Source organism: Talpa europaea (assembly GCF_964194135.1).
Source record: "Talpa europaea genome assembly, chromosome: 8".
Taxonomy (NCBI): Eukaryota; Metazoa; Chordata; class Mammalia; order Eulipotyphla; family Talpidae; genus Talpa; species Talpa europaea.
The window spans coordinates 23684504-23709925 of record NC_140075.1 but is presented as its reverse complement, the minus strand read 5'-3'; the positions used below and the strand labels follow the sequence as shown (position 1 = coordinate 23709925).

The 25422-nt window shown below is 54.3% G+C and overlaps 1 protein-coding gene across 2 annotated transcripts; it reads right to left on the bottom strand.

The window, feature by feature from the left end:
* Nucleotides 1–1874: 1874 nt before the first annotated feature.
* SCAMP2 (secretory carrier membrane protein 2) lies at nucleotides 1875–24740 on the bottom strand. 2 transcript variants are annotated; one of them, XM_084239503.1, is made up of 10 exons: nucleotides 24576–24740; nucleotides 11951–12019; nucleotides 11456–11554; nucleotides 10861–10989; nucleotides 9576–9693; nucleotides 8059–8187; nucleotides 7279–7438; nucleotides 6096–6197; nucleotides 2276–2393; nucleotides 1875–2040 (listed from the first exon to the last, which is right to left on the bottom strand). In XM_084239503.1, the coding sequence occupies exons 1-10, from the start codon at nucleotides 24630–24632 to the stop codon at nucleotides 1906–1908; spliced, it is 1116 nt and encodes a 371-aa protein (XP_084095629.1). In that variant the 5' UTR covers nucleotides 24633–24740; the 3' UTR covers nucleotides 1875–1905. The 2 variants fall into 2 exon arrangements, with proteins under 2 accessions (XP_084095629.1, XP_084095630.1); XM_084239504.1 differs by lacking the exon at nucleotides 10861–10989.
* Nucleotides 24741–25422: the final 682 nt, after the last annotated feature.

Below are 25422 nucleotides of genomic sequence, written 5' to 3'. Positions count from 1 at the left end.
GCCCCCCGGCCACCGCCCCGCCACCAGCCACCAGCCCCGCCCCCCGGCCGCCGCCCCGCCCCCCAGCCACCTGCCCCGCCCCCGGCCTCCCGCCCCGCCCCGCCCCGCACACTGCTCCGCCCCGGCCGCCCGCCCCGCCCCCGGCCACCGCCCCGCCCCGCCGAGTGCTTCAGGTGCTTCAGGTGCTGCCGCCGGACGTGGCCTCCGACCTGAACGCAAAGACCGCGTGACCCGCCGGCGCTCGCTGGCCCAGGTGAGAACAGTGAGGCCCCAGAAGCGGAGCTGTGGGGTGGGAGGGATTCAAAAAAGACGCCAGACCCCTCCCTACCCGCCAGCCCGCAAGTTCTGAAGGGAAAATGCAAGCGCAGGCACAAGAGCGAGACTTTGGGGGGGGAAGGGCCGGCCCTGGGGGTGAGGGCCTGGCCAGCCACAGGGCGGCCAGATGTAGCCTTTGCACTGTCCCTTCTCACCCCTCGCTGAACCCCGCAGCCCCGGCCGGTGGCCACGCCCCATCGTCCAAGTCCAGCAGACACTAGGACCAGAGTTGTCTGAAAATGTCGTTTTTATTTAAGCACAATATTGAGACACAACATATACATTTGTACACGGAGAGAAAACACCTTAGGAGTTCACAAAAGCTTGGTCACTGCATTTACTAGTCTATGGCTCTGGGGCTGAGAGGGGAGCAGCCTGAGGCAGCCTCCAGGTGGGCCCAAGTCCTGGCAGGGGAGTGTTAGACAGCTTTTTGATAAGCCCCCTCAGTCCACACGCCCACTCCTACCGCCTCTGGAGGACAGGGTACAGGTTCTACCTGTGGGCCATGACAGTGACACAGCCCCTGGGGAATTCCCAGAACCAGTGGAAGACTTAAGTCAGGGTGTGAGAACCCTGGAAGGTTAGTCCAGAACCCTCAGAAAGGGGTGGCTCATTAGTCTAGGCAGAAGGATACAGATCTGGACTGATTACCCCTGCCTCCCTAAGTCAGGCAAGCTAGATATTGCTGATGGGGAGCAGAAAGCACCAGGCCAGCAGGTAGAATCTGAGGCCAAGGCCAAGGGCAGCTGTCCCACAGGAGAGGAGGGAATCATAAAGCACACCAGGACAGCAAGACCCCATCATTGAGAAGCCTGCCAAAGGCTGGGGAGGACACCTTGGGGTCACTGTCCTCTGTCCCTCCCCACCCCCATTGCACATTCAGTAAGTCTAGAGAGAGAAGGGCTCAGGGAGGGCCCCAGAGGACATAAGGTACTCCCCACACCAGAGGGTGCAGGGGGGCCTACAGCGCTACAAATCTGTGAGAAACAGGAGACAGGCGGAGCCTGGGCCAGAGGCCTGTGAAAGTCCAGAGACCAGCCCAAAGTGAGCTGGAGAACAAAGCTGTCTACCCTTCCAGACTACAGCTCACCTAAGGTGTGCCCACAGGAGGCCGCTCCAGCTGGGGCAGGAAGGGAGGACAGCCCTAGAAGCCATAGTCTAGGTCTGTGCAACCAGATTCAGGCCAGGCCTGTGGGGGAAGAGTGGAGTCTGAGAACCGCCACAGAAACAGAACTCCAGCTGGGTAGGCCCAGGTCAGCTGGAGCCTGACTGTGTGTGAGGGTGCATGTGTGGTCTTGGGTGTCAGCCCCCTGCTTCCAGAGAGACAAAAGAATCCCATCAAACCACCACCAGAGAAGGAAAGAATTTTTTTTTTTTTTCTTTTCTCTTATATAAAAAAAGTCCCTGTCCCTTCCTCCTCTCCACATCAGTGGAAGGGAGAGCTGGTTGCTGAGGAAGGAGCAAGAACCATGGCAAAATCGTCCCCGGATCTATGCTGGGCGTAACCACTGCTTAAGGCACCCATGAAAAGTGCAGCTCAGAAGGCAGGTGAGAGAAAAGGCTGGGGCAGAGGGAGGAGACTTAAGAAGGCTAATTCCCCTGGAAGGCTCCTCGGGCAGCAGATGAGGCAGCGCTGCGCAAGGTCCTGTTGCTGAAGATGCCCTGGGAAAACTCCTCCTGGGCCTGCTGGAAGCTGGCCCCTGTCCGGCGGTACAGGGAGTGTACCTGTGGAAAGAGGCTGGGGTGAGAGAAGCCTGTGGGCCCACGAGGAACCCCATCATCCGGTTATGCTCCCAAAGGGGGCCAAGCAGGAACCCAAGCCTTCCTGTACCCCCACCCAGAGCCTTGGAAGAAGTTGCTGGACCTAGAAGGCCCCACCATATTGATGAACATCCCATGGCCAAGGCAGGAGAGGCGCTTGCTTGCTCTGACTGCTGACGGCCCAGTGCCCACCACTCACCCGCTTTAGGAGGAAGAGGGAGAGCACCGCACAGAGGGTGAAGAAACCAGCCACCACCATCATGATGATCGACACGGCCAAGTCTTGCTTCAGTGTAGTCAGGGCTGCCATCCAACCACTACAGAGGAAGGAAGAGGCCAGAATGGGAGTGGGCCCCAGAGGTCCCCACAAGATGTTCTCTTCTCCAAATGGCTGCTATATCCTCACTACCCTCTACCCCAGCCTCTCTGCAGGGTAGAGTTTTGTGGGCCAGAAGCCCTGGTCTGTCAGAAGCTAGGTCTCAGTGAAGGCCAACAGGTCCCACCCATACTGCCCACAAGGTATTTCTGGTCTGTGTTTGAGGCCTGGAAGGGAAGAGGTGGCTGGCTGCTGCCCTCAAGTTCTTGAGTTGCTCTTCTTTGGGGCCTGAGGGGACATGGAAAGCCGAACTGCTTATTCCTGAGGATCTGCCCTTTGGGAAGGACCACCACTGGCCAATCCATTGCACTCATTTTCTTGATCTCTGCTCCTTCCACTGAAGCCCAGAGACAGTCCTGCCTCTGTCCCATCAGTCATGGCACTTTCCTGAGCCCCAGTGTCCCAATTTCAAGACATGCTACCAAGCTACAGTTACCAAAACGTTATGACCGAGACATAAGACAAGATCTACAGGTCAATGGAACAGAGTTGAGAGGCTAGAAATATATCCACACATCTAGTGTCAACTGGCAGCTCACTGCCCACATCTTTCCTTTTTCCTTAATAAACTTGTCATGTACACGGCAGATCTCTCCTGTCTCACCCGCCGCTCCCCGCCGCGGTATTTTCAGTCGTCTGCCTGTTCTGCTCCCCATTCTGTCTCTGGTGAGTCCTCTCACCCCTGCAACTCTGGCCTGTACCCCAGTTCTTGTATAAATAGATAAATCTTTTTTTTTTTTTTAAAGATTTATTTATTTTTTTATACAAGCACTGGGTACAGTCAGAAGCACAGGAGGGTGAGAGAATTCATCAGAGCCAGAGCGGGGAGCAGAGCAGGCAGAAGGACCGAAGCACACTGCTGAGGGGAGCAGCGGGTGGCAGGAGAGGTCTGCGCGCCATGTGGGACCCTCCTCCGGGGCCGGGGAGCAGCCGGGGATCGAACCGGCGCTGCAGAGGCTGCGTGCAGCTTCGCAACCCAGCACTTAACCGCTGCGCCACCAGGGAGGCCCTAAATAGATAAATCTTAAACAAACAAACAAACAAACTTGCCATGTGCCGATGAATGGTGAAAAAACCATCTAGTATCAACTGATTTTTGACAAAGGGTGAAATAAGGAATGAATAGTTTCTTCAACAGTGGTCCTGGGACAACCAGATACCCACATGCAAAATTCCACCTCTATGTGTACACCCAAAAAAATATAAAAAAAGTAATTCAAAATGAACCAAAGACTGAATTATAAGAGCTTAAAGTTTAAAACGGAATTCTTCAGATTTGGCAATCGTTTTTCTTAGGTATGACACTGAAAGCAAAGCAACGAAGATAAACTGGATTTCATCAAAATTAAAAACTTTTGTACATTAAAGGACACTATCCAGAGTAGAAAAACAATACACAAGAGTGGGGAAAAACTATCCAGAATATATAAAGAACTTGACAACAGGGCTTCCCTGGTGGCTCAGGGGTTAAAGACACAGCGCTGTCAAGCTTTCACCAGCCACTGTAGCACGAGTTCGATCCCCGGCCTGGCAGGGGGCTACACACTTGGCACGGCAGACCTCTCCTGGCTCGTCTGCTGCTCCCCTCAGCAGTGTATTTCGTCAGTCGGCCTGTTCTGTTCCCCACTCTGTCTCTGGTGGATCCTCTCATCCCCCACACCTCTGGTCTGCACCCCAGTTCTTGTATGCATAAATAAATCTTTATATATATAAAAAAAAGAACTTAACAAAAAACCCAATCAATAAATTAGCTGACAATTTGAGTAGAATTTTTCTCCAAAGAAGATATTACAAACCAATAAGCACATGGGACATGACCAGCACTATTCAGGAAATGCCAAGCTAAACCACAATGAGGTACCACGCTTCTAAGCCAGCTGTAATAAGAAAGGAAAGTAAGTGCTGGCAAAGGTGTGGAGATGGAGCGCGCACACAGAGCTGCTGGCCATGGAGAATGGTCTAGCTGCTTGGGGAAAACAGCTGGGTGAGTCCCTGGCAGACTCACCCCCTCACCCAGCAATTCCACTTTTAGGTGTCTACCCTAGGAACTGAAAACAGTCCTCAAAAATTTGTACAAATGTGTTCATAGCAGCACTATTCACCACTGCAGAAAGATCGAAACCACCCTGCTGTCGTGCAACAGATGACTGCATGGACAAAATAGAGTCTATCCAAACAATGGAATGTCATCCAGCCACGAAAGGAATGAAGCGCTGATTCAAGCTACAACATTGGTGGACCCCGAAAACACGACCCTAAGTGAGAGAAGCCAGAGGCTAGAAGCCAGCAAGTCCAGACAGAGAAAGCAGTGTCTGGCCAGGGGCCAGGGGCGCTCCATCTCCACACCTTTGCCAGCACTTACTTTCCTTGCTTATTACAGCCGGCTTAGAAGCGTGGTACCTCGTTCCCGCAAAAGAGGGAACGAGAAGTGGCTGCTTTAAAAGTATGAAGTTCCTTGTATGGTGATAGAAGTGTTCTGGAAGTGGAGAGTGGTAATGATTGCACATTCTGGGAACGCACTAAATGCTGCTAAATTGTATACAGTGATGTAAGAGGTAAATAAAATAAATTTATGTGTATTTTACAATCAACAACAACAACAAAAAAACCCAACGCTGGGTGTGATGAGGTGAAAGGCTGGCGGTCACAAGAGCTCATCCAGGTAGACCCAGGGCGGGCAGTGAGGGGCAAACCAGGACCAGAGCTCGAGCCTCCGACTCCTGGCCCAGGCCCACACAGCAGCCATTAATCACCACCCCTTCTCCTAGGATCTCACTTAGGATAATGAATGATGAAATCTGGTCATCGATCAAAGAGGCAGATTAGAAAGAGCAAGGCAAGAAGGAAGTGGCCCCTGTCACGGCTCTGGACTTGTCAGCTCTACTAGCAGGAGGAGACCAAAATAGTGCAGCCCTTCCAGATAAGTGCCAGCCTGACCTTTCTGTAAGGCTCCTTGTGCAATGGGGCAGAAAGGAAAACACCAGCCACCAGCTCCTTTCTGAGACAGATTCTGAGCAGAGGGCTGCAGCACCCAGGAAATGCAAGCCGGCTGTGTGCTGGGTGAGTGCAGCAGCAAGAGGGTGTCCTCCAGGAGAGGCTAGGGTCGTCTCTGCAGTTACACTGTCTCCGGGAGAAGTCACAGTACAGGGCAAAGGCAAGGCAGCCACAGCAGTTGCCCACACGCAAGGGCCAGTCTGGGACCGTGGAAGTAGCACCCGCCCCAGAAGGCAATGTAGGAGAAAAGGAAGAGGTGGCTATAATTGTAGGACACAGCCCTGCCAGCCCAGGGATTCATGCCAAGTTCATTCACAACACCCCAGAGAGTGGCCCTTGCATGTGGGCAGCTGCTGTGGCTGCCCTGGCCTTTGTAGGCCCTGCACTGTGACTGCTCCTGGAGACAGGGTAACTGCAGAGACCCTAGCCTCTCCTGGAGGACGCCCACTTGCAAGGCAAGACGGTGAGCGGCGACCAGTGAAGAACTGGCGACGGGTCACAGAAGCGGGTCCCTGCTGGCCTGCCCACCCCTCCCCCTGTCAAGGCAGGAAGAAGCCATTGCTGGGGCTCTCTAGGAGCTGGGAAAAGAGGCAAAATAGGCTGAGGCCACCTCCACCGCAAACTTCCCTCTGTGCAGCTCAGGCCTCACCTGTCCCCCAAGCCAGGGATGCCAATCAACTGGATGATATAGATGCCTATTTGACAAAAAAATATAAGGAAGAACACGAAGAAGCTGAAAGAGTTGTCGGACCTGTGGAGAAAGAAGGAAATAAGTCACACGAGGGCTTGGGGCTCACAGCATTCCTCACTGGCTATGACATCTCACCTCACTATGCGGCGGGATGGGATAGCAGACAGAGCTCTGGGGGTCAGTCACACTGTCCAGAAGGACAGACATACAGACACTCACCCCCATAATCAAAATAAGCTTGCCTTTTACTACCTTCCAATTCAAAGTGTCAATGCTTAACCATTTGTCAAATTGCTGATGTTATAAAAAGCCTGATATGGGTGAGGGAGTGGTGGGTGGCCCAGATACCTGATGGGGGTATCCCAACAGTACCTCAATTGAAAACAGATAAATTAAATTATTTTTTAAGAGTCCATGAGGAGTACTTATTTTCATTTTGTAACAGAAGTTCTAAGCCGGAGGTATAAATCTCTAATACAACCATAGGCCTGGGGGAGGAAAAGGCATTTGAGGAGCAGGGAATTCCAGACAAGCTGGTGTTTCCAGCACCTCCGTCTCCACGTCATTGAGGACATGAATTCCGCAAGGTTCAGGTCCTGCCTGCTGGTGCTGCAGCAGGAACTCTGAGGCACAAAATTCCAAAGGCCCTAGGGGTCTGTGTGGTGGCACCACGATGCTCACAGTATCTGGGCTAGGTTGGCGCTCAGAGGTGCTTAAGAGTTTGGGGACGAGGGCGCATGTATGAACAGGCCAGACAAGCCAGTGGGAGGCCCCGCCCCGCTCAGCCAGAGACGCAAGCCCCAGAGCCTCGGGAGGGAGCTGAAGAAGTCCCCGCCCTCTTCCCCGTGACTGAAATCCCACCGCACCCACAGACTGCACCCGCAGTGGAAGCAGGTAAGGCTCCTGATCCCCATTCCAGTCTCCAGTGCCCGGTTCCAGGACAGGGTCCAGCGCAGACCTCAGGCCTGACACCGGAGGAAAATGGCTCCTGACCCACCTGCTCTCACTATGGTGGCAACGAGAAAGAGAATTTCCCCACCATTTTATTCAGCTCTAAGACTGGCATGGGGGCCCAGGGTTACGGCCCTTGGCCTCCTCCCTGAAGGCCACCCATAATCACCCCTTACCCAGCCCCACTCACCTAAAGGCCTTATAGATGGGTCGGTACCAACAAAGGAAGGCACAGGGGGTGAAGATCAGAAACCACAAGATCGAGAGGCCAAAATCCACGCCCCTGCTGGTGTCGACTAAGAACCAGGCCAGGCAGGCAAGCAGGTTCAGAAACAGAGTCACCGAATGCACTGGGGACGGGGAAGGGAGAGAGAGGTGAGCTGGAGGCTCCACCCTCCAGCAAACCACCCTGGCAAACCACCATGGCAAACCACCCTCTGCAGAGGAAACGAGACCCATGCTAGTAGGGCAGCGGCAGAAATAACAAGAGGACCTTGGCTGGTATGTAGACAAGGTTAGCTCCTAAATCCTGGGACCTCAAAACCAGGCACCAGGGGTGGCAGGACAGAATGGGATGCAGACCCAAGGGCTAATCCTTGGGAAATGCAGGCACCTCTTCCCACCATGGAGCTACAGCCATCTTTCACCATCAACCCCAGGGGACTGTGGGGAGAGGGGCCTCCACCCAAGGAGGGCCTGCTAGCGCGGTAGACTCTGCAGGAACGCAGAAGCTGTTAGTCGCCCCTACCTGATCTGTGGTCTGGAATCGTACTTTCTGGGAGATTCCCAGGACAGGGAGGAGACTGCACGAGGCCAATTATATGGCCAGAAGGTCCCCTCACCCCGGCACAGCAGTGAGAAAAGCTGGAGGTTACAGAAAGCCTGGATACCAGAAGCAGCCAGAGGAGACAAGGCTCTCTTGCCGTGCCCCATTTCACCCTTGGGCTTGGAGGGCAGGAGCGGGACTCACACATCCAGAGATAGTAGAGCATCTTGCATATCCGCTGGTAGTCGGCGGGGATCTCTGCGGAGAAGTCCTGATAGAAGCAGGGCTTGACAGGGAACCAGGAGGGCAGGGGCGGCCAGTTGTTCTCTCTCACTGTGTGGGAAGAGGTGGTGAGGTGAGGCCCAGCAGCAGCACACTGGAGTGCAGACACTGGCCTGGCTCACGGGCAAAAACAGGATTCCCAGGGAGCACCAGCAAACGGGGCTAGGGGTCTTCACAGGTGTGGAGTAGAATGGAAAAGGTGATGGGACACAAAGAGACACCCACAAGGTCACTCTGGACCTCAGGGCCTCACTGGTGGTTCCGGGTTAACGATACAGCGCTATCAAGCTATAGCCAGCCTGGGAGCTACCCACATGGCACAGCAGACCTCTCCTGACTCGCCCACTGCTCCCCTCAGCAGTGTGTTTCAGTCAGTCTGACTGTTCTGCTCCCCGCTCTGTCTCTGGTGAGTCCTCTCACCCCCCTCCCAGCACCTCTGGCCTACACCCCAGTTCTTGTATGCATAAATAAATCAATCTTAAAAAAAAAACTGGGACTAAGGCCCCTATTTTATCAAGAATCTTGGGGTCTCCCCAGTGGCGCAGCGGGTCGAGCACAGCGCTGAAGCTGTCCGCAGCCTCTGCATTGCGGGTTTGATTCCTGGCCTGCCAGGGAGATACCCACATGGCACGCAGACCTCCCCCGTCTCGCCCGCTGCTCCCCTCAGCAGTGTTTATGTTCTTTCTGCCTGTTCTGCTCCCCACTCTGTCTCTGGTGAATCCTCTCACCCTCCGTACCTCTGGCCTATACCCCAGTTCTTATATAAATAATCTTAAAAAAAAAAAAAAATTGGGCCTTCCTGGTGGCGCAAGGGGTTAAGACTCAACCTGTGAAGCTGTCCGTGGCCAATGCAGCACAAGTTCGATCCCCAGCCAGGGAGCTACCCACATGGCACAGCAGACCTCTCCTGACTTGCCTGCTGCTCCCCTCAGCAGTGTATTTCACTCAATCTGCCTGTTCTGCTCCCCACTCTGTCTCTGGTGAATCCTCTAACATACCCCCTTCCCCACATCTCTGGTCTGTGCCCCAGCTCTTGTATGCATAAATAAATAAATCTTTAAAAAATAAAATTAAAAAAAAAAAGAAAGAAAGAAATTTTAGCGCTGGGAAGGAATCCAAAAAGAGTCTACATCCATTAGGTATACACCGCAGGTCTCCCACCTGCCCCCCTGCTCCTCCTCCCTGGCATTCTAGGACAAACAAGAGGCCAAAACAGGGGTGTGAAGAGCACAAGAGACTAAGGTAATGGCACACGGGTGACTTGGTGGTGGGAATCTCACAGGGACTGCACCTGAGAGGAGAAAGTGTTCATTGTACAAGAAGGAAGAATGATGCAAAAAAAAACCCCAGAGGTCAGCAAAGCTCCTCGGCTGCCTGGGAACCAGCGGGTCAGTGAACTCTCCTGCCCAGGCACAGCTAGGGCCCAAGGCCTCCCTTACCGTGTAAGTTGGCCACACTGTTCTGCAGCTCCCGCTCCTTACGCTCCAGTTCGGCCGCTTTCCTGTCCAGTTCTTCCTGCTGCCGGAGCAGGCTCGCCTGGGCTGCAGAGGCCACGGCCTGGAGGGAGCAGGGGAGGTGGCGGGCAGCCAGACATGACTATCATGGTCAGGAAATCAGGCGGGCCCTGCCCCACACACGACAGCCAGCTGGGAGTCCCAGACCCTCAGCGTCTTGGGTAGCTGAGAGCACCACAGAGGGAGCAAAGCCTACTGCCCTACCCCCCCTCTGCCCCTAAGCCATGACTGGGGCTCTCCTCTCCCTGTATCTGAGCTCGAGCTAGGAGAGCTACCCCCGGTCTGGAGTCCAGGCAAAGTCCAATTGTGGTAACCTCGGGGGTAACCTCCAAAGGAGAAGACCTCACAAGCAACTAACCTGTAGCTGAAACCCAGGCCTCACCTGAAGAGCCTGGAGGGTGAGTGTGGAGGGGAAACAATGCAGAGCTCCCGCAGTGTGTGGGGAGGACAGACCGTGCATCCTTGGAGCCTCAGGGATCTCGATTTAAACACTACCTGTTCTGCTCCCAGGAAGCAGCGCTGAGGTCCGCCTGCACTGAGGTGACCACCTACACCCTAGAACAGCCCCTTAGGCTTGGCCTTCTCTGCCTGGCCTCCATGGAGTGCGGTCCCAGTGTTAGCCCCTCTCCAGACAGAGCAGGGCCTCGGGGAAGGCAGCTCCTGAGGCCACACAGAGCAGGGTCCACGCCAGCACTCCAGCAAGGGCCTGCTCCTGCTGGCGCTGCCGCTATTGGGGCCTGGTTAGTCCCTAAGTCTACACTCCTATTAGGGAGCAGCTATCAAGCCAGGACGAAGAGCCAGGCATACGTGAGCGCACGCATGAGTGCATGCACATACACACTCATACACTCTCCAGGAGTTCTCCAGAGACCCAAGACTGCCTTTAGTGTGTGTATTTCAGGTGCTGGGGGTAGAAGCAGTCCCAGAGGTGACCCCGCTATACCATACTGAGGGGTTCAGCCTCCTTTCCCCAAGTCTGTGACTTCAGCTGAACAGGGCCCAGATGCCAACAACCCACCATCCAGCTGAGCGAGAGAGCCCTCCCTGCAACAATCCTCACCTCCTCAGGGTCCCAGGGCCAGCACAGAAGCACTTTCAGAGCAGGGCTGCTCGGTTTGTGGAGCAACCTGGCACCCCTAGAGGCCGAAGCCCCGCGCGGCCAGGGTCCAGGCAGCACGTCCTCACTCACGCTCACCTACATTGTGCCTACCTTCGGAAGCTTTTGCATGTAGCTGTCTCTGAGAATACTATCTCCTCCTAGTAGCATCTGCCTCTCTGAGAGCTTGCTCACTGCCAGGAATCTGGGAGGCAGGAACTTGCTGGCCTGCCTAAGCAGGAGCTGCAACATACAACTCCATTGGGGTCACACCCTCAGGCAGCAGGAGGGGGCGAAGGCAGTGAGGTGGGGGGGGGGGGGAAGGAGTGCAGGGCACTAAGCAGACAAGAAACCAGGGGGCAGCGGAGGGACAGAGAAAAGAAGGAAGGAGGGAGGGAATGAATGGGAGCAGGCCGAGGGGGAGGGGAGTCCGGCCCTGAGTGAGAGCGAGCAAACCACAGGCCCCAGGAGGCCTTGGCATGGCACAACAGGGGCAAGTGTTCCCTGCGAGGACACCAAGGACCCCAGCCTGGCGGCGGCGGCGGTGGGGAGGGACAGGGCAGACCCTCCGCTTGTAAGTGACCAACAGGGCCCTTGAAGGAGTCGGGGATGAAGGCCCTCTGCCCGCCCCTAATCTCAGGGTTCGCCTCTTGGCGTGGGCGCTTCCCTTTCCGGAATGGAGAGCCAGCGCAGTCTCTGGCAACAGTACCTGGGGGGTTGGCTGGGCTGGTTCCACGGAGGGCTGGAGAACAGCCGGCTGTGAGGGCCCGGGGAGCTGTGTGACGGGAACCGTGGTCGCTGCATTGGTCTGTGGGGGCAGATGAAAGGCGGGGAGTGAGAGGCTCCGCCAGTTGGCTATGTGGGGGCAAAGACCCAGCAGGGTGAGCATTGTGCCCCTCCCTGAGCCTCCCCCTGCCGCTCCCCAGCCAGCTGGCCTTAGGCTCTGGGCAAGGTAGAGCCGCTGGCCTGGCTGGACCCAGAGCTCTCAGGCGTTGCCCTGCCCTTCTCAGGAGGAGCCCAGACCATGGCTCCCAGTGGAGGTTTAGTGACTCCCTCATCTCCCCCTCGCCCCGAGCTCGGGTTAGGACTGTCCCTGTGAGGGCTACAGCTTCTCCGAGCTGTCCGTCTCCACCAAGTCTCTGTGTCCTAGAGCCCCCAACACCACCCAGAGGCCCAGGGCTCAGAAAGAGGGCATCTCACCAACCTCTGAGAAAGGGTTGAATTCAGCCAGGCCACCTTGTGGGGCATTGGTCAGCTGGGTCACAGAGGGATCCTAAGGTTAGAAAAAGCCATTAGAATGGAGAAAAGTAGGGCCTCCCTGGTGGCGCAGCGGTTGAGCGCTGGGTTGTGAAGCTGCCCGCAGCCTCTGCAGCGCCAGTTCAATCCCCGGCCGCCAGGTGAGAGTCCCACATGGCGCGCAGACCTCTCCTGCCACCCGCTGCTCCCCTCAGCAGAAGTATTTCGTCAGTCTGCCTGTTCTGCTCTCCGCTCTGGCTCTGATGAATTCTCTCAGCCTCCCACGCTTCTGACTGTACCCAGTGCTTAAATAAATAAATAAATCTTTAAAAAAAAAAAGAATGGAGAAAAGTAAACCTTGGTGAGGGCGAGGGCCACGGCTGGCCCTCAGCCCCTCCCGGGACTAACAATGGTAGGGACAGTGCCCCAGGAATCCTCTCCTGAAGGTTCCTGTGCCTGCCTGGAGCTGCAATCTCGTCTCCTTTACTGGAAAGGGAGGCTTTGGCCTGGATGACTTCCCTAAGCAAGTTTCACACTCAGGACACATGTTTGTTTGTTTTTAAAGATGTATTTATTTATGCATACAAGAACCGGGGTACAGGCCAGAGGTGCGGGGTGGGGGGGGGTGAGAGGACCCACCAGAGACAGAGTGGGGAACAGAACAGGCAGAGTGAGTGAAATACACTGCTGAGGGGAGCAGTGGGCAAGTCAGGAGAGGTCTGCTGCGCCATGTGGGTTGCTCCCTGGCCAGCCAGGGATCAAATTTGTGCTGCAAGGGCTGCGGATTGCTTCACAGTGCGGTGCTTAACCCTTTGCGCCACCAGGGAGCTCCCAGGACACATGTTCTTATTAGTGGCCTTTAGAGATTCACAACAGTTCATTATATTCACCTCCAAGGAGTGGGGTTTTTTGGGGGAAAGGGTGTTTGGGAGGTAGTGAATGGGGTAGTGTGGATGGCAACTTACTTTTCACTTTAGAACCTTTCTGTACCGTTATATTTATTATTTCACAGATAGCATTTGTGGGTCTCCCTGGTGGCACAAGGGGTTGAGACGCAGCACTATGAAGCTAGCGGCAGCCACTGCAGCACAAGTTTGCTCCACAGCCAGGAAGCTACCCACATGGCGCAGCAGACCTCTCCTGACTCGCCCGCTGCTCTCTTCAGCAGTGTACTTCCGTCAGTCTGCCTGTTCTGCTCCCCACTCTGTCTCTGGTGAATCCTCTTACCCTTACATCTCTGACCTGTACCCCAGTTCTTATATGTATAAATAAATCTTTAAAAAAAAAAAAAAAAGCATTTGTTCCTCTTTTTTTTTAATGGACAGTTTATGGCTCTGGAAAAAAATATGCCACTGGCCGCCAGGCTGACTTCATTAAATCTGGCACGCTTGCTAGGAATAGAGATGTGAGAGGCTCAGACGAAAAGCCAGAAAAATGTTTCGGGTTTACTTTTTTTTCTGGATTCTTTTTTTTTTAAATGCAAAAAATGTCCTCAGAATGCAGTCACTTCCAGAGTTTTCCATCTTTCCTCTCCCATCTTATCACTGCTGGAGGCCAGCCTCTCCAGCCCAGGGTCTGCATGGGTTCCCTGCGCCCTCATCACCCGAGCAGCCTCCCCGGGGGCAAGGGCGGGTCTGCCCCTCAACAGGCAGAACTCCTAGACACCTTCCTTCCTGACACAGATGGTGTGGGGCACGTGTCCCACCAGAGGGCGATGCCTGGGCTCTGGGGAGAACAGCGGGGAGGAGTGAGTGTACAGAAGACCTGGCCACAGCCCCTGTTCTAAGGCCTCACTGAGCGCCCCCCTCAAGCCGGCCTGTGCACCACTGTGCAGCTGCTCCTGTCCTTCTGGCCCAGCTTCTCTCCTCAGGAAGCCTCCACAGGCTGGATTCTCCACCGCAATGTTAACATCAGACAGACCCTCAAAGAACAAGCCCCTCAATTTTCACATGTGGAAACAGACGCTGGCCAGGGGACAGTACTCGTCCTGGATCTCAAAATGGGAGTGGGTGCCCAAATCTCAACATTTATAGAGTTGACAGTCAGTCCCAAATGTGTTTTCTTTTTCACACATACTCATTCTCATCTTCCCACTTGAGCCCCTGCTTCTGGAAGGGGAGATAGTGTCTTCCCTGGTCCCGGGGCCTAGGCTATAGAGCCGGGTACAGAGGTCCCACTCACGCCGTCTGGACAGGCCTCGTCACCTGCACTCCCTCCCAGTGTACTCTGCAGGGGGCAATGATGCCTTTCTAAGCTGGACACCACACTAGCCTAGTGGCTGCTATAACCTGGATAAAGTGACAAGGTAAGATTCAGGAGACCTGAGGCTGAAGGAACTGACTATGAAGTTATTCGTTGGTTGAACAACTAGCAGATTTCTCCTAAAATTACTGGGCTTGCAAGGAAGGTTTGGGACTTAGTATCTCTTCTCCTTTCAGACATGAACCACAGCAGAGTGAGCTGAAGTCACTGAAATCAGATCCTTTGTCCAAGGAACTGGTCACTTGAGCCTGATTACCTACAGGCCGGAGGAAGGGGTGGCTCTGGTAGCAGTGTTAGGTACGGGCATCTGCACCTGGCTGAAGGCAACCTCCAGCCCCATAAAGAGGGGCCATTTCCTTTCCCAATGTCAGCCAAAGGATTCTGGGAGGTGGGGAGGGAGGAGGGGCTGGCCATCCTGTCCACACTGACCCTTCCTGCTTTTTCTACCATCTTGAAACTTTTGGCCCTGAGCCCCTCACTATAAACCAACCCTGTGTCCACTAGAGGGCTGTAAGCTCCGCAGCCAGATGTTTCTGTGTCTAGCTCACACTGACCTCCCAGCCCTTGGCTGGGAGAGCAGAAGGGCTGATGCAGAGCAGAAGCCCAGGTAATGGATGAGAATAGATGCTGTAAGCTGCAGGCCCTCCAACACATTCTCTAGGAGGCACTGCCCAAATGTGAGGGCAGAGAGAAGTGGAGGGCACTGCATCACGGCAGCAGCCTGTGCCCAGCAGCACCTTGCCTGGAAGAGGTGCCTGGAAGACTGGGCGACGTGGGCACTTCCATCTGACAATACCTGGGCTCTTTCTGGAAGAGGTAGGGAGCTTCAAGAGTAGTCGGGGCCCAAGGATGGAGGAAGTGGGGAGAGAGGGGGACTGAGGGTGGATGCTGACATTTGCTGAGTGTCTACTGTGTGCCAATAGCAACCATATTGTCATGAAAGTCTAGCCATTCCAGAACTGGCCACTGAGTCAAATTGTCAGAAATGGAGGTTCTACCAGCCTTTTTGAACCTGGCTCCTTGGGAGAACAAAGCCTCACTGCCCTAAGGCTTCCATTGTCCCCAGTGACTTTTCTCCTGTGCCTCTAGGTGGCCCTGGTTTCACGCCATTTTTCCACCCCAACCAGCTGCTGTTCTGTGGCTCAGATGAGGCATCTGGCTGAGAAAGCACGTCTGCCTTCAACCTCATGCCAAGTCAGTGAGGGAGAAAGAGTCAGAGCTTGCAGGCAGAGAAAGGTACAGCTCAGAGAGCAAGGTAGTTCATCCAGAGTCCTGTGGTAGCGGGGCCCGACTCTGAATCCACGTCAATCTAATGAGTGGTAAACCAGAGAGAATGGGCCCTGTGGAGCTGCTTGCCAGTGCACCCCAAAGCCTGGGCAGTGCCAAACAAGCAGAAAGTACGCAATCTGTGTGTGGCTGAATGGGTGAACCCCACTCTAAAGGGACCCTGACGAGGATATCACGAGTGACCAGATGATGACAGCTTCTTTCTTTATTCCCTGACTTCAGGGCCTCCCCTGGAGGTTGAGCACAGTACTGTGAAGCAGGAGGTTGAGCACAGTACTGTGAAGCTGTCCGCAGCCTCTGCAGCGCAGGTTCGATCCCGGCCGGCCAGCGAGGGTCCCATATGGCATGGCAGACCTCTCCTGTCTCGCCCGCTGCAGTGTATTTTGGTCCATCTGCCTGTTCTGTTCCTCACTCTGTCTCTGGTGAATCCTCTCACCCTCCCGCAAGTCTGGCCTGTACCCAGTTCTTGTATAAATAAATCTTTAAAAAAAATATATTCCCTGACTTCAGAGAGCTGGTTCTTGAGGAACAGCCCAGGTAAGAGAGGAGGAGGCTTATGAGTGAGGACCACACTGACAGCCTCGCATAGGGACCCTCAGCTTTCGCTCTGAGTCACAAGTAAGTCAACAGCCACAGCCTCCTTTTCCACTCATGGAGCACCAAGTGGCTTGAAAGTGGGTCAAGCCGTTATTTCAAAGGCTGGTGAGAGCTTAGTTTCACCAATGAAGAAGTAACCTAACACCCCTCAGTGCCCAGAGGACTCAGACTGACTAAGGTCTTTTACTGAATTTATAACAAAACGTGCCTGAATACAGTGTGGCCCATTCACGAGCAGTCACACACAGCGTGGGGGACGCACCAAGACAAACAGGCGCAGCTCTTGCCCTCCTGGGGGCCAGTCTGGTAGCTGAGCAGAGAACACAGGGCAGGAGAGCCCAGGCTGGAGCACAGCCAATAGGGGGTCCCCAGGAGGGCTTGAAGGAAAGTGGGGTACCAAGGGGAAGGGGGCGAGAGAGCCAGACCCAGGCAGTAAGGCTCATCCCAGCTGGGCAGGGGGCATTTCCGCAGCTGCAGCATGAGGGACCTGAGAGGCAGGCAGAGTTAGGCTGCAGCTCTGGTGGGAAAGGCCTGGCAAAAACACTGTTTTCACTGGTTTGGCAACCTCTTCATGCTCCACACAGTCCTCTGTGACTTTTCCTTGCTTTCCCATCCCACCCTCCACCCAAGCTCCCACTGTGGGGTTGCTTTCAGGTTCCTGATAAACACATTAAATAAATACTTCAGAGACTAAACACTCAGCCATTTTCTCTGGGAGGCAGAAAGTCACTAATGTTTTGGCACCTCGTTGAACCCTGTTTGCTTTGGAAATGAGATTGGGTGCAACAGAACAAGGAAGGGCCATCACCCCAGCCTGGCCAGCTGGGTCCCAGATGCACCAAGAGACGCAGCTAACCTGGGCGCTCTCTCGCCCAGAACCTGAGACAGCATCCTAAGGAGTGTGCCAGAAACACGTGAACATCTGTATCTGCAAAATAGCCACTGCAGCGGTACTGACAATAGGAGAAAAGGCAGGCTTACGCAATGACAGAGGGTAGGTACGTATTTGGTGTGCACACAGCCTCGCAATGGCCCATTAATAATCACAGTTCTGAATACAGGGCTGGGACACAAAAAAGGGCTTAGTTATACGAATACCCAATGATCGTTTTTTTGTCAAAAGTCCTCATACAAAAAGAGGCTGGCCGGAAAGCACATTAAAATAACAAAGGTTGCAAAAGCCTGCCAAGGGCTGGATGATTTGTTTTCTGTCTTCCAAAGATGCAATAATGTGACTGTTATTGTTAATTTAAAACACACTTATATATACACACACATCTAAGGAGAGGGTGCTGAGAACCTACCAAGTGAGGAAGGGGTATGCTCGGGCGCCCATCCCCACCACAGCAGGGATTTCTGATGGCCTCGTACCCAGGCCTCCCTGACCCAGTGCTCCTTCAGCACAGTCTGTCCCTGGTCAAGCCACTTGCCATCTGCTGCTACTTTATTCTGTTTACTCGCCACACAAATGATTCACACCAAGTACAGGGCTAGGACACCAAAAAAAAGTTGTGGTTCTGGACTTCAAGAAACAAACAGCACAGAGGATAAAAGAAACCAGAGTCAGGAGTGACAGCAGATGACTGATTCAATGCTGCGAGAGGGTCGGGGGCCACAGCAGAGGGACTGACAAGCTGTCTGCAGGTTTCACTGTGGTGGTATCTGAGTGGAGATGAAAGAAATTTCGCAAGCACTAACGAGGGAGGCAAGACCAGCATTCACAAATACACAGATTCTTGAAAAGAGTTTGCAACTGACAGCTCTGAGGCATGGGGGCGGGGCGGGGAGGGGGGAGAAGGAGAGAGAATAAAACAGGGGAGGGAAGAGCACAAGGGACTGTGGTGGTAAGAGAACTATAGGGACTGTACCTGAGGGGAGAAATCAAATACTGCACAAAAATGAAAGATGTAAGAAAATAAATCTAGAATTTAAAAAACTTAAAAAATCAAAAGTTTGCATAAGTGATTTTGTTATGTAAATCATTCCTTTGGGTTGAATTCCATGCAAGTTTGTTACTGACCTGTATTCCTGAACTATGAAACATGAATATTTGAGCTAAAGCATAGTTTCTCTTAATAAGCAAGTAAGGGGGTGGGGGGAGAAAGGAGTTTGCATGTATTCAGGATATAGGAGAAGGTTCTGGAAGTTGTGTGGAGCTGTGTTGTGGAGGGAGAGGAGCACCAGAGAGCCAGACTGCAGGAGTGTGGACTTGACCCTCTGGGCAATGGAGGACAACTAGAGACCCGGGCAGGAAGCGCTCAGGTGGGGTATGGCAGAGGTGAGGCGAGTACAAAGCCCCGGGAAGGTGGTGGGGGGCTGGCTGGGTCCTAACAGTCCACTTGGGTGACAGTAAGGACTGACCTAAAGCACCCGGGGGTGAAGAAAAGGGGACAGACTCCAGAGTCCCTTCTCAGGCAGGCGGCACTCTGTGGCCAGCAGAGCACGGAGTCGGCGCAGGGCAAGGAGGCAGGGAAGGCAGAGGAAGGAGCCAAGTGACTGGGCCTGCTGGCCTGGGTGGCTGAACAGTGTGACCATGAACCGAGACAGAGATCTGGGAGGAGAGGAACAGGTTTGGCAGCAACGGGGGGTGTGGGAGCAGGGCGAGGCTGTGAAGACACTGACTCAGAGGGGAGAGACCCACACCTCTGGTTGGCCGGAAATGTCCGGTGAGAGTGGGAAAGGCGGGTGGGCGCCCGGGAGGAAGGGACTCGAGCGCTGGAGGCGTGCGCTCGCCGGAGAGCCGATGTCCTCCTGCAGCCGCGCGGTGGGAGAAACTCCTCGGGTACACAGTGAGAATAAGGTCAAGGACAGAACTCCGGGTCCCCCCTAAATGTCGGAGGCACAAAGGGAAAACAGGCGGAAGGAGGTGCGAGTTCCCCATGTTCCTCGGTCAGAGAGGACGTGTACCCAGGTCAGCGCGGACGTCAGGAGAGGCTGGCCCAACAAGCGCGTGTGTCACAAACACAGACACACCACAGGCCCAGGGCTCCCAGGAGACACAGGATCGAAGGGTGAGGAGCAGCCTGACGCTGAGCGGGCAACAGGTGGGGCGCGGCCGCGCAGGGTGACCGCCTGCTGAGGCGGCTTTTGGTCCTTGGTGCTCTCTTTCCTCTCAAATACCTTTTCTTCTCATCTGCCGGGCCTTCTGCAACTGGCTTCAGTCCTTTCTACCACAGGCCTCTGCCCATCCCCCTCAGAGCCCTCACAGCTCCTTACTGCCCTCCTAGTCTACCCACGAGTGTGATGAGGATCAGTATTTCTTAGCTTCCCCGTGGACCAGGAGCTCTGGCAGGGCATGTGCCATTTCGCATGTCTCCTGCACGGCCCAAGGAATGGCAGTGATGCACACTGACGTGTCAGTGCCTCCAAAGAGCACTGCTGCCTGGCTCACACCCTGCTCACTCCTAGTGCAAGTACCCCTTGTTTGTCCTGGTTAAATATTACCATTTTTCTGAACACAGGAAGATCCTGCATCAAGTGGTTCTAAAGACAAATGCCTAGAAGAGGAGGGTCAAAGTTCAGTCCGGTGTCTTGGTCAAGTGCTTTCTGATGCCCAGCCCTGGTTTCAGGTGCCAACCACAAAGGCAGCAAAACCCCCAGATCTGGGCAGCTGCCTGGAGTCACAGCTAAACTATATGAACCTTGCCATTTTCAAGTTTAAGTTCATTTTTAAGTTGAAGTCTATCTGGTGGTTTTGTGAATTCCCAAAGTGGGAGTCAGGCTGAGCCAACCCTCTCTGGAAAGTGGCAAAGCCCTCAGTGTCTGTGCAGGGAACTTCATGTAACTTTCTTCAAACCCAAATCACTTTTCTGTCACCACTTTCTCCTCCCACAGAAATTTTTCAAACCCTTGGGAAGCAGCCACACCACCAAGAAGATCTTCAACTGCAAGGAGGCAACGTGTGAAAGTGATATTGTGTGATTTGGCAACTACAAATGCTGAAAAGCTCTCTCTGTTCTGCACCTCACGCTGCCAGCGAGTCCAGTCCCCCTCAAGATCAACGTCATCCATCTGGGGTTATCTGACAGAGATGCCCAGTGGAAAGCAGCCCTGGCATTTGCCAGGGTGATGTGCTTTTTAGTGGACTGCTAAAATAAGAAAATGGACAGCACAATGCTTACTTTAGTCCTCTACCTCTTCATCACCCAACAAGACTCAATGAGAAACGTCTGGGAGCACACACACTGGAATCGGTCCAAAGCAGGGACCCACAGAACTAGAGGCTACAAAGCAGACACACCACAATTAATAGAAGGGTTAGGGAGTGCCACAGGAGGTTGTGAAATCGGCAACACTTGGCTTGCACTTCTTGCTTCCTCCAAGGAGTCTGGTTCAACTCTCCTACACTCTTGCAACTTCACTTTCCAGTCACAGTTCTTACTTTGCAAGTAGTTTTCTAACAATCCCAATTACAACTCCATACAAGGATGAGGCCCTAAAAGCCATGCCCACGATGCAGGGGACGAGGGTAGTGGATAAAGAACATGGACAAGAAAGCAACCCAGGGTGCCTCCCCGGTGGTGCAGCGGGTTGAGCGCAGTGCTGTGAAGCTGTCCGCTTCCTCTGCAGTGCGGGATTGATCCCGATCAGCCAGGGAGAAACCCACATGGCGCAGCAGACCTCTCCTGAGTTGCCCGCTGCTCCCCTCAGCAGTGTATTTCGGTCCGTCTGCCTGTTCTGCTCCCCACTCTGTCTCTGGTGAATCGTCTCACCCTCCTGCATCTCTGACCTGTACCCCAGTTCTTATATAAAAATAAATAAATCTTTTTTAAAAAAAAAGAAAGAAAGCAACCCAAGGCCTCCCTGATGGCTCAAGGGGTTAAGACGCAACCTATGAAGCTGTCCGCAGCCACTGCAGCACGAGTTCAATCCCCGGCCAGGGAGCAACCCACATGGCACAGCAGACCTCTCCTGCTCGCCCAGTGCTCCCCTCAGCAGTGTATTTCAATTGATCTGCCTGTTCTGTTCCCCACTCTGTCTCCGGTGAATCCTCTCACCCCCCATCCATACCTCTGGCCTGTACCCCAGTTCTTGAATGCATAAATAAATAAATCTTTAAAAAAAAGAAAAAGAAAGCAACCCAAAGGCACACGGGAGTCTCAGGGGCTAATACAAGAACTCGCAAAAATAGGATTCTATGGCTGAATAACTTTTAGAAACGCAGGGTCAAAGAAAGTTGAGCAAGCGTCTTTAATATTAGGATTTCTCAGAGCCTTTACCAAACTAATAAGCCTTGTGAATCTTCAAGGAAAATGGAATAAGTAGCAGTGGTTCCCAAACTTCTTTAATCCCCGAACCTGAACACCTTTCAGGGCTAGTGTTATTCAGGACACATGCTACTTGACAGTCTCTCTTAAGAAGCACAAGACAATTTGTATTATTCCATCCCCACCCACCGGAAAACAAAACAGCTTAGCTAATACTAATTTGTTCTTTTTGCCGCTACCAGTACTCTCATTTCAAGAGTGGTGGCAAAGGTGCTGATGTTACATGTTCCCTTAGCTGGCCTAAAAGAAGCCTAAGGCAAGGTAAGACCAATAGCTGAGCTGCTAACACCTTTAAAATAGTAGCGTCCTGGGAATGAGACCCAGGCCCGGGACCCTTCCTGCTGTGAATTAGTCAGTGACTCTGGCCTGTCCCATCCTCTCAGGGGTCTTGGTTTCCTCATCTCTAAACTAAAGGCGTTAGAAGAAATTTCCAAGGGTGTTCCCAGCTAATAGTAAGTCCACCATGGACTCTGGCAGTTAAGTATATATTGTTTCGTGGTTTTTTTTAAAGATTTATTTATTTAGGGCCTCCCCTGGTGGCGCAGAGTTTGAGCACTGGGCTGTGAAGCTGCCCGCAGCCCCTGCAGCGCCGGTTCAATCCCGGCCATCAGCAAGGGTCCCAGATGGCACACAGACCTCTCCTGCCATGCCCGCTGCTCCCCTCAGCAGTGTGTTTCGTCAGTCTGCCTGTTCTGTTCCCCGCTCTGGCTCTGGTGAATCCTCTCACCCTCCCGCGCTTCTGACTGTACCCAGTGCTTATATAAATAAGTTAAGTAATTTTAAAAAAAGATTTATTTATGCATACAAGAACTGGGGTGTAAGCCAAAAGTGTGGGGTGCGGGGCGGTAAGAGAATTCACCAGAGAGACTGGGGAGCAGAACAGGCAGAGCTACTGAAATACACTGCTGAGGGGAGCATCAGGGAGACAGGAGAGGTCTGCTCACCATGTGGGTTGCTGCCTGGCTGGCCAGGGATTGAACTTGTGCTGCAGTGGCTGGCGATAGCATGACAGCGCTGTGTTTTTAACCCCTGCACCACCAGGAAGGCCCCAGTTAAGTATATTTTCACAGTCCACCATGGAGTGACGGGAAAAATGACTGCTCTAAAGGCTGACTAGGTGTGACAGGCTCCTGAGCTGTGCCAACACCCTGGGTAAACGAGGCTGGGCTCACACCCAGTCCACGATAGGCTATGCCCTCCCAATGTCCCAGCCCTGGCAATCAGGGAAGTAGACACTACCATCACAAGGAGAGGGAAGGCAGCTTTCCAGGAGAAGGAGCTTGGGGCCTTGCAGCCAATACTCCTTCGCTCTCACAGCTATGTGCCAAGAGGAAAAACCCAGCCAGTAACTCTTCCCAGTAAGGAAGAGCCAAATTGCAGCCAGACAGCCCTCCTTCCTACACAGGATTCCCCACCAGATGTTGCTGTTTCTAGGACCACAGCTGCTTCCTGTCCTGCTGTGTCCTGGGGCTGCATGATGGACAGACTCTTGCTTGAATGCAGAAGTTACTCTGACCGCAGTTTGCACAATCACTTCTGGGGCTGGAGATGTGATGTTTAAGACTTTTAAGCTATTAATAGTGGGGAGAACTCAGGCAAACTATCCTGCCCACTGCTAGATTGGGGGACAGGCTCTCTGCAGCTTTTGACAGCTGACTGCCTCTGGCTGCCAGATATCTGCAGTCATGTGCACTTCTGACTCTGACAGCGGGGGAAAAAAAAAAAAAAGAAATCCTCACAAAGGCTACCACACTCCAGTATTCTACAGCAGTTTTGTATTTAAGTAAAAACAGTCACCAGAAGACACTGGCAGGGAAAAAAGCAAATGTTCTTTATTTACTCAAGTAACAGATGACTGCATTATGTAAGAGTCAAGGTCCTTGCAGAGGTTCTGTCAAGAAGCGTTAAGCTACAAGAGGAATATTCTGAATTCCCTGGTACTACAAGGAACAAGCTACCCAAATTTGCCTTGTGGGCTCCTATTGGCTAAGCCACCTTAAGACCAAGAAACAAACAATTTTCTAGTCTCCTTTGTCTTTGCTCTGACCTTTGAAGGATTCGTGGTGGGAAAGCTCACGCTGTGAGTAGCAGGAAGAACCCCTCAGAGGGTTTCCCCTACACCTGCAGGAAACTCTGAAGCTGCCACTGACCAAAATAAAGTGCAAGCAGTGTAAATTCATGTGCCTGGTGACATCCTGACTGAGCAGAACACTCAGGGCTCACAAGCCATGGGTCAGCACAAGCAAGTTCCCTAGAACTGGTTTTGAGCAGACCGGAAACAAGAGGCAAGGAGCTCTGGAGCTGACAGGAGCCAGTCCTGCCCCTTCATCACATGCTCTTAGCCCAAAGGCTGAAAGGTTTTGGCTTTAAGCGGGATTACTGTTTCTTCCTCTCTGTTTGTCCCAAACGTCAGGTCAGCTCCAAGCGCCTTCCCAACGACTGTGCTGCTGCTGCCACCCCCCGCCCCCCACACGCCCATCAGATCAGCATTCTTTATACTTCAAGAACCTCAAGGCCCCCTGACTTCTCCTCCCTCCCAAACTCAGGTCTTCCTGGCTGGCCAGATCCAGTCCCGGCCGGACCGATGGACAACGTGTGGCATTCTTACCGAGGCCATATTCCGGCTTGGGTTACCTCCCCGCTCTCTCCCTGAAAACTTTTCCTGAAAACTCCCTGGGCTTCAGGCTAGCCTGGCTGCTGGGGGGCAGAGGACGGGGAGTCTTGGGACTTCCCACATTTCTCCCTCCCACCGGCGGCTCGCAGCCCCTCATTAGGTCGCTGTCACTCCACCCGAGAGCGATTCACGGCAGGTGTCTCCCCAAAACTGTGGGGTGGGAAAGCTACACCTGACCGTCACGACGGCGCCCCTCTCCCTGGCGCTGGGGGCGCGCCCTGACGTGTCTGCTGCAGCCCCCGACCCCAGCAGCCCCCGTCCCCCCCGTCGGGGGGCTCGGGCTGGGGCGCTGGGGGCTCCCACCTCGTCCCCGGCTCCGGCCCCGCCCCCCCGCAGTTCCACCAGGCTAGTCCCGCCCCCAGGCGCTGCGATAGGCCAGGCCCCGGAGCTCGCCCTCTCATTGGCCCGAGAGCCCGTCCCTCCTACGCCACGTCTCCCGGCTCTGGCGAAAGAGGCCCGGGGTGGCGGTCCGGGGCGCCGTGAGGAGCCTGAGTTAGGGGCGCTACCTGGAAGGGGTTTACGTCCACTGGGTCCGCGAAGGGGTTGGTGTCGAAGGACGACATGGCGATCGGGGGCCGACGGGCAAGCTCCGCGAGCGCTTCTGGCTGCGAGCATCCAGCCCCAGCGACGCTCTGCGAGTAGCCCCTCCACTTCCGGGAGCGAGCGGCCGTTCTGGCGCAGGCGCAGCGCCTCCCGGGGCGTGGCCTCGTGACGCCACAAAGCGCGCCCCGCCCCCTGCCCGGCCCGCTCCAGCGCGGCGGCGGCTGCGCCCCGGCCGCTCCCCGGCCCTTCGCCTGTGGGGGGGGGGGGCGGAGGGGCGCCGCCCTTCCCGGCTCCCTCGAGGCCTGGCAGCTTCCAACTCTGTGTTGCAAACCCCCCAAAGTAAAAGTGGGACCCGGAAACCGAACCCCCTCCCTTCCCTTCCCTGGAGCGCGAGCCTGGGAGTCCGCACAGACCCAGGCGGGGGCTGCGGGAGCCCGGCTAGACCCGCTCCGAAGGGGCCCGGCAACAGGGACCTAGCAGAGGGGTGCTATCCGAAGAACGGGCTGCATTCGTCCCCCACGCGGGCTCGCCCTTACTTCTATTATTTTTTTATTTTTTTTTAAGATTTATTTCTTTATGCAAGAACCGGGGTACAGGCCAGAGGCGCGGGAGGGTGAGAGGATTCACCAGAGACAGAGTGGGGAGCAGAACAGGCAGACTGATGAAATACACTGCTGAGGGGAGCAGCGGGCGAGACAGGAGAGGTCTGCTGCACCATGTGGGTAGCTCCCTGTCTGGCCGGGAATCGAACCCACGCTGCAGAGGCTGCAGACAGCTTCAGCTTCACAGCGTGGCGCTCAACCTGCTGCG

What these genes read in the sequence shown, in the direction of transcription:
- SCAMP2 (XM_084239503.1), bottom strand. Translation starts at nt 24,632, where the DNA reads ATGTCGTCCTTCGACACCAACCCCTTCGCGGACCCAGTGGACGTAAAC. An exon ending in ACATGCAAAAGCTTCCGAAG is followed by an intron (nt 9,694 to 10,860) that starts GTAGGCACAATG and finishes TGCTCCCTCCAG; the next exon opens with GCCGTGGCCTCTGCAGCCCA. An exon ending in CCCTCTTCCTCCTAAAGCGG is followed by an intron (nt 2,041 to 2,275) that starts GTGAGTGGTGGG and finishes CTCTTTCCACAG; the next exon opens with GTACACTCCCTGTACCGCCG.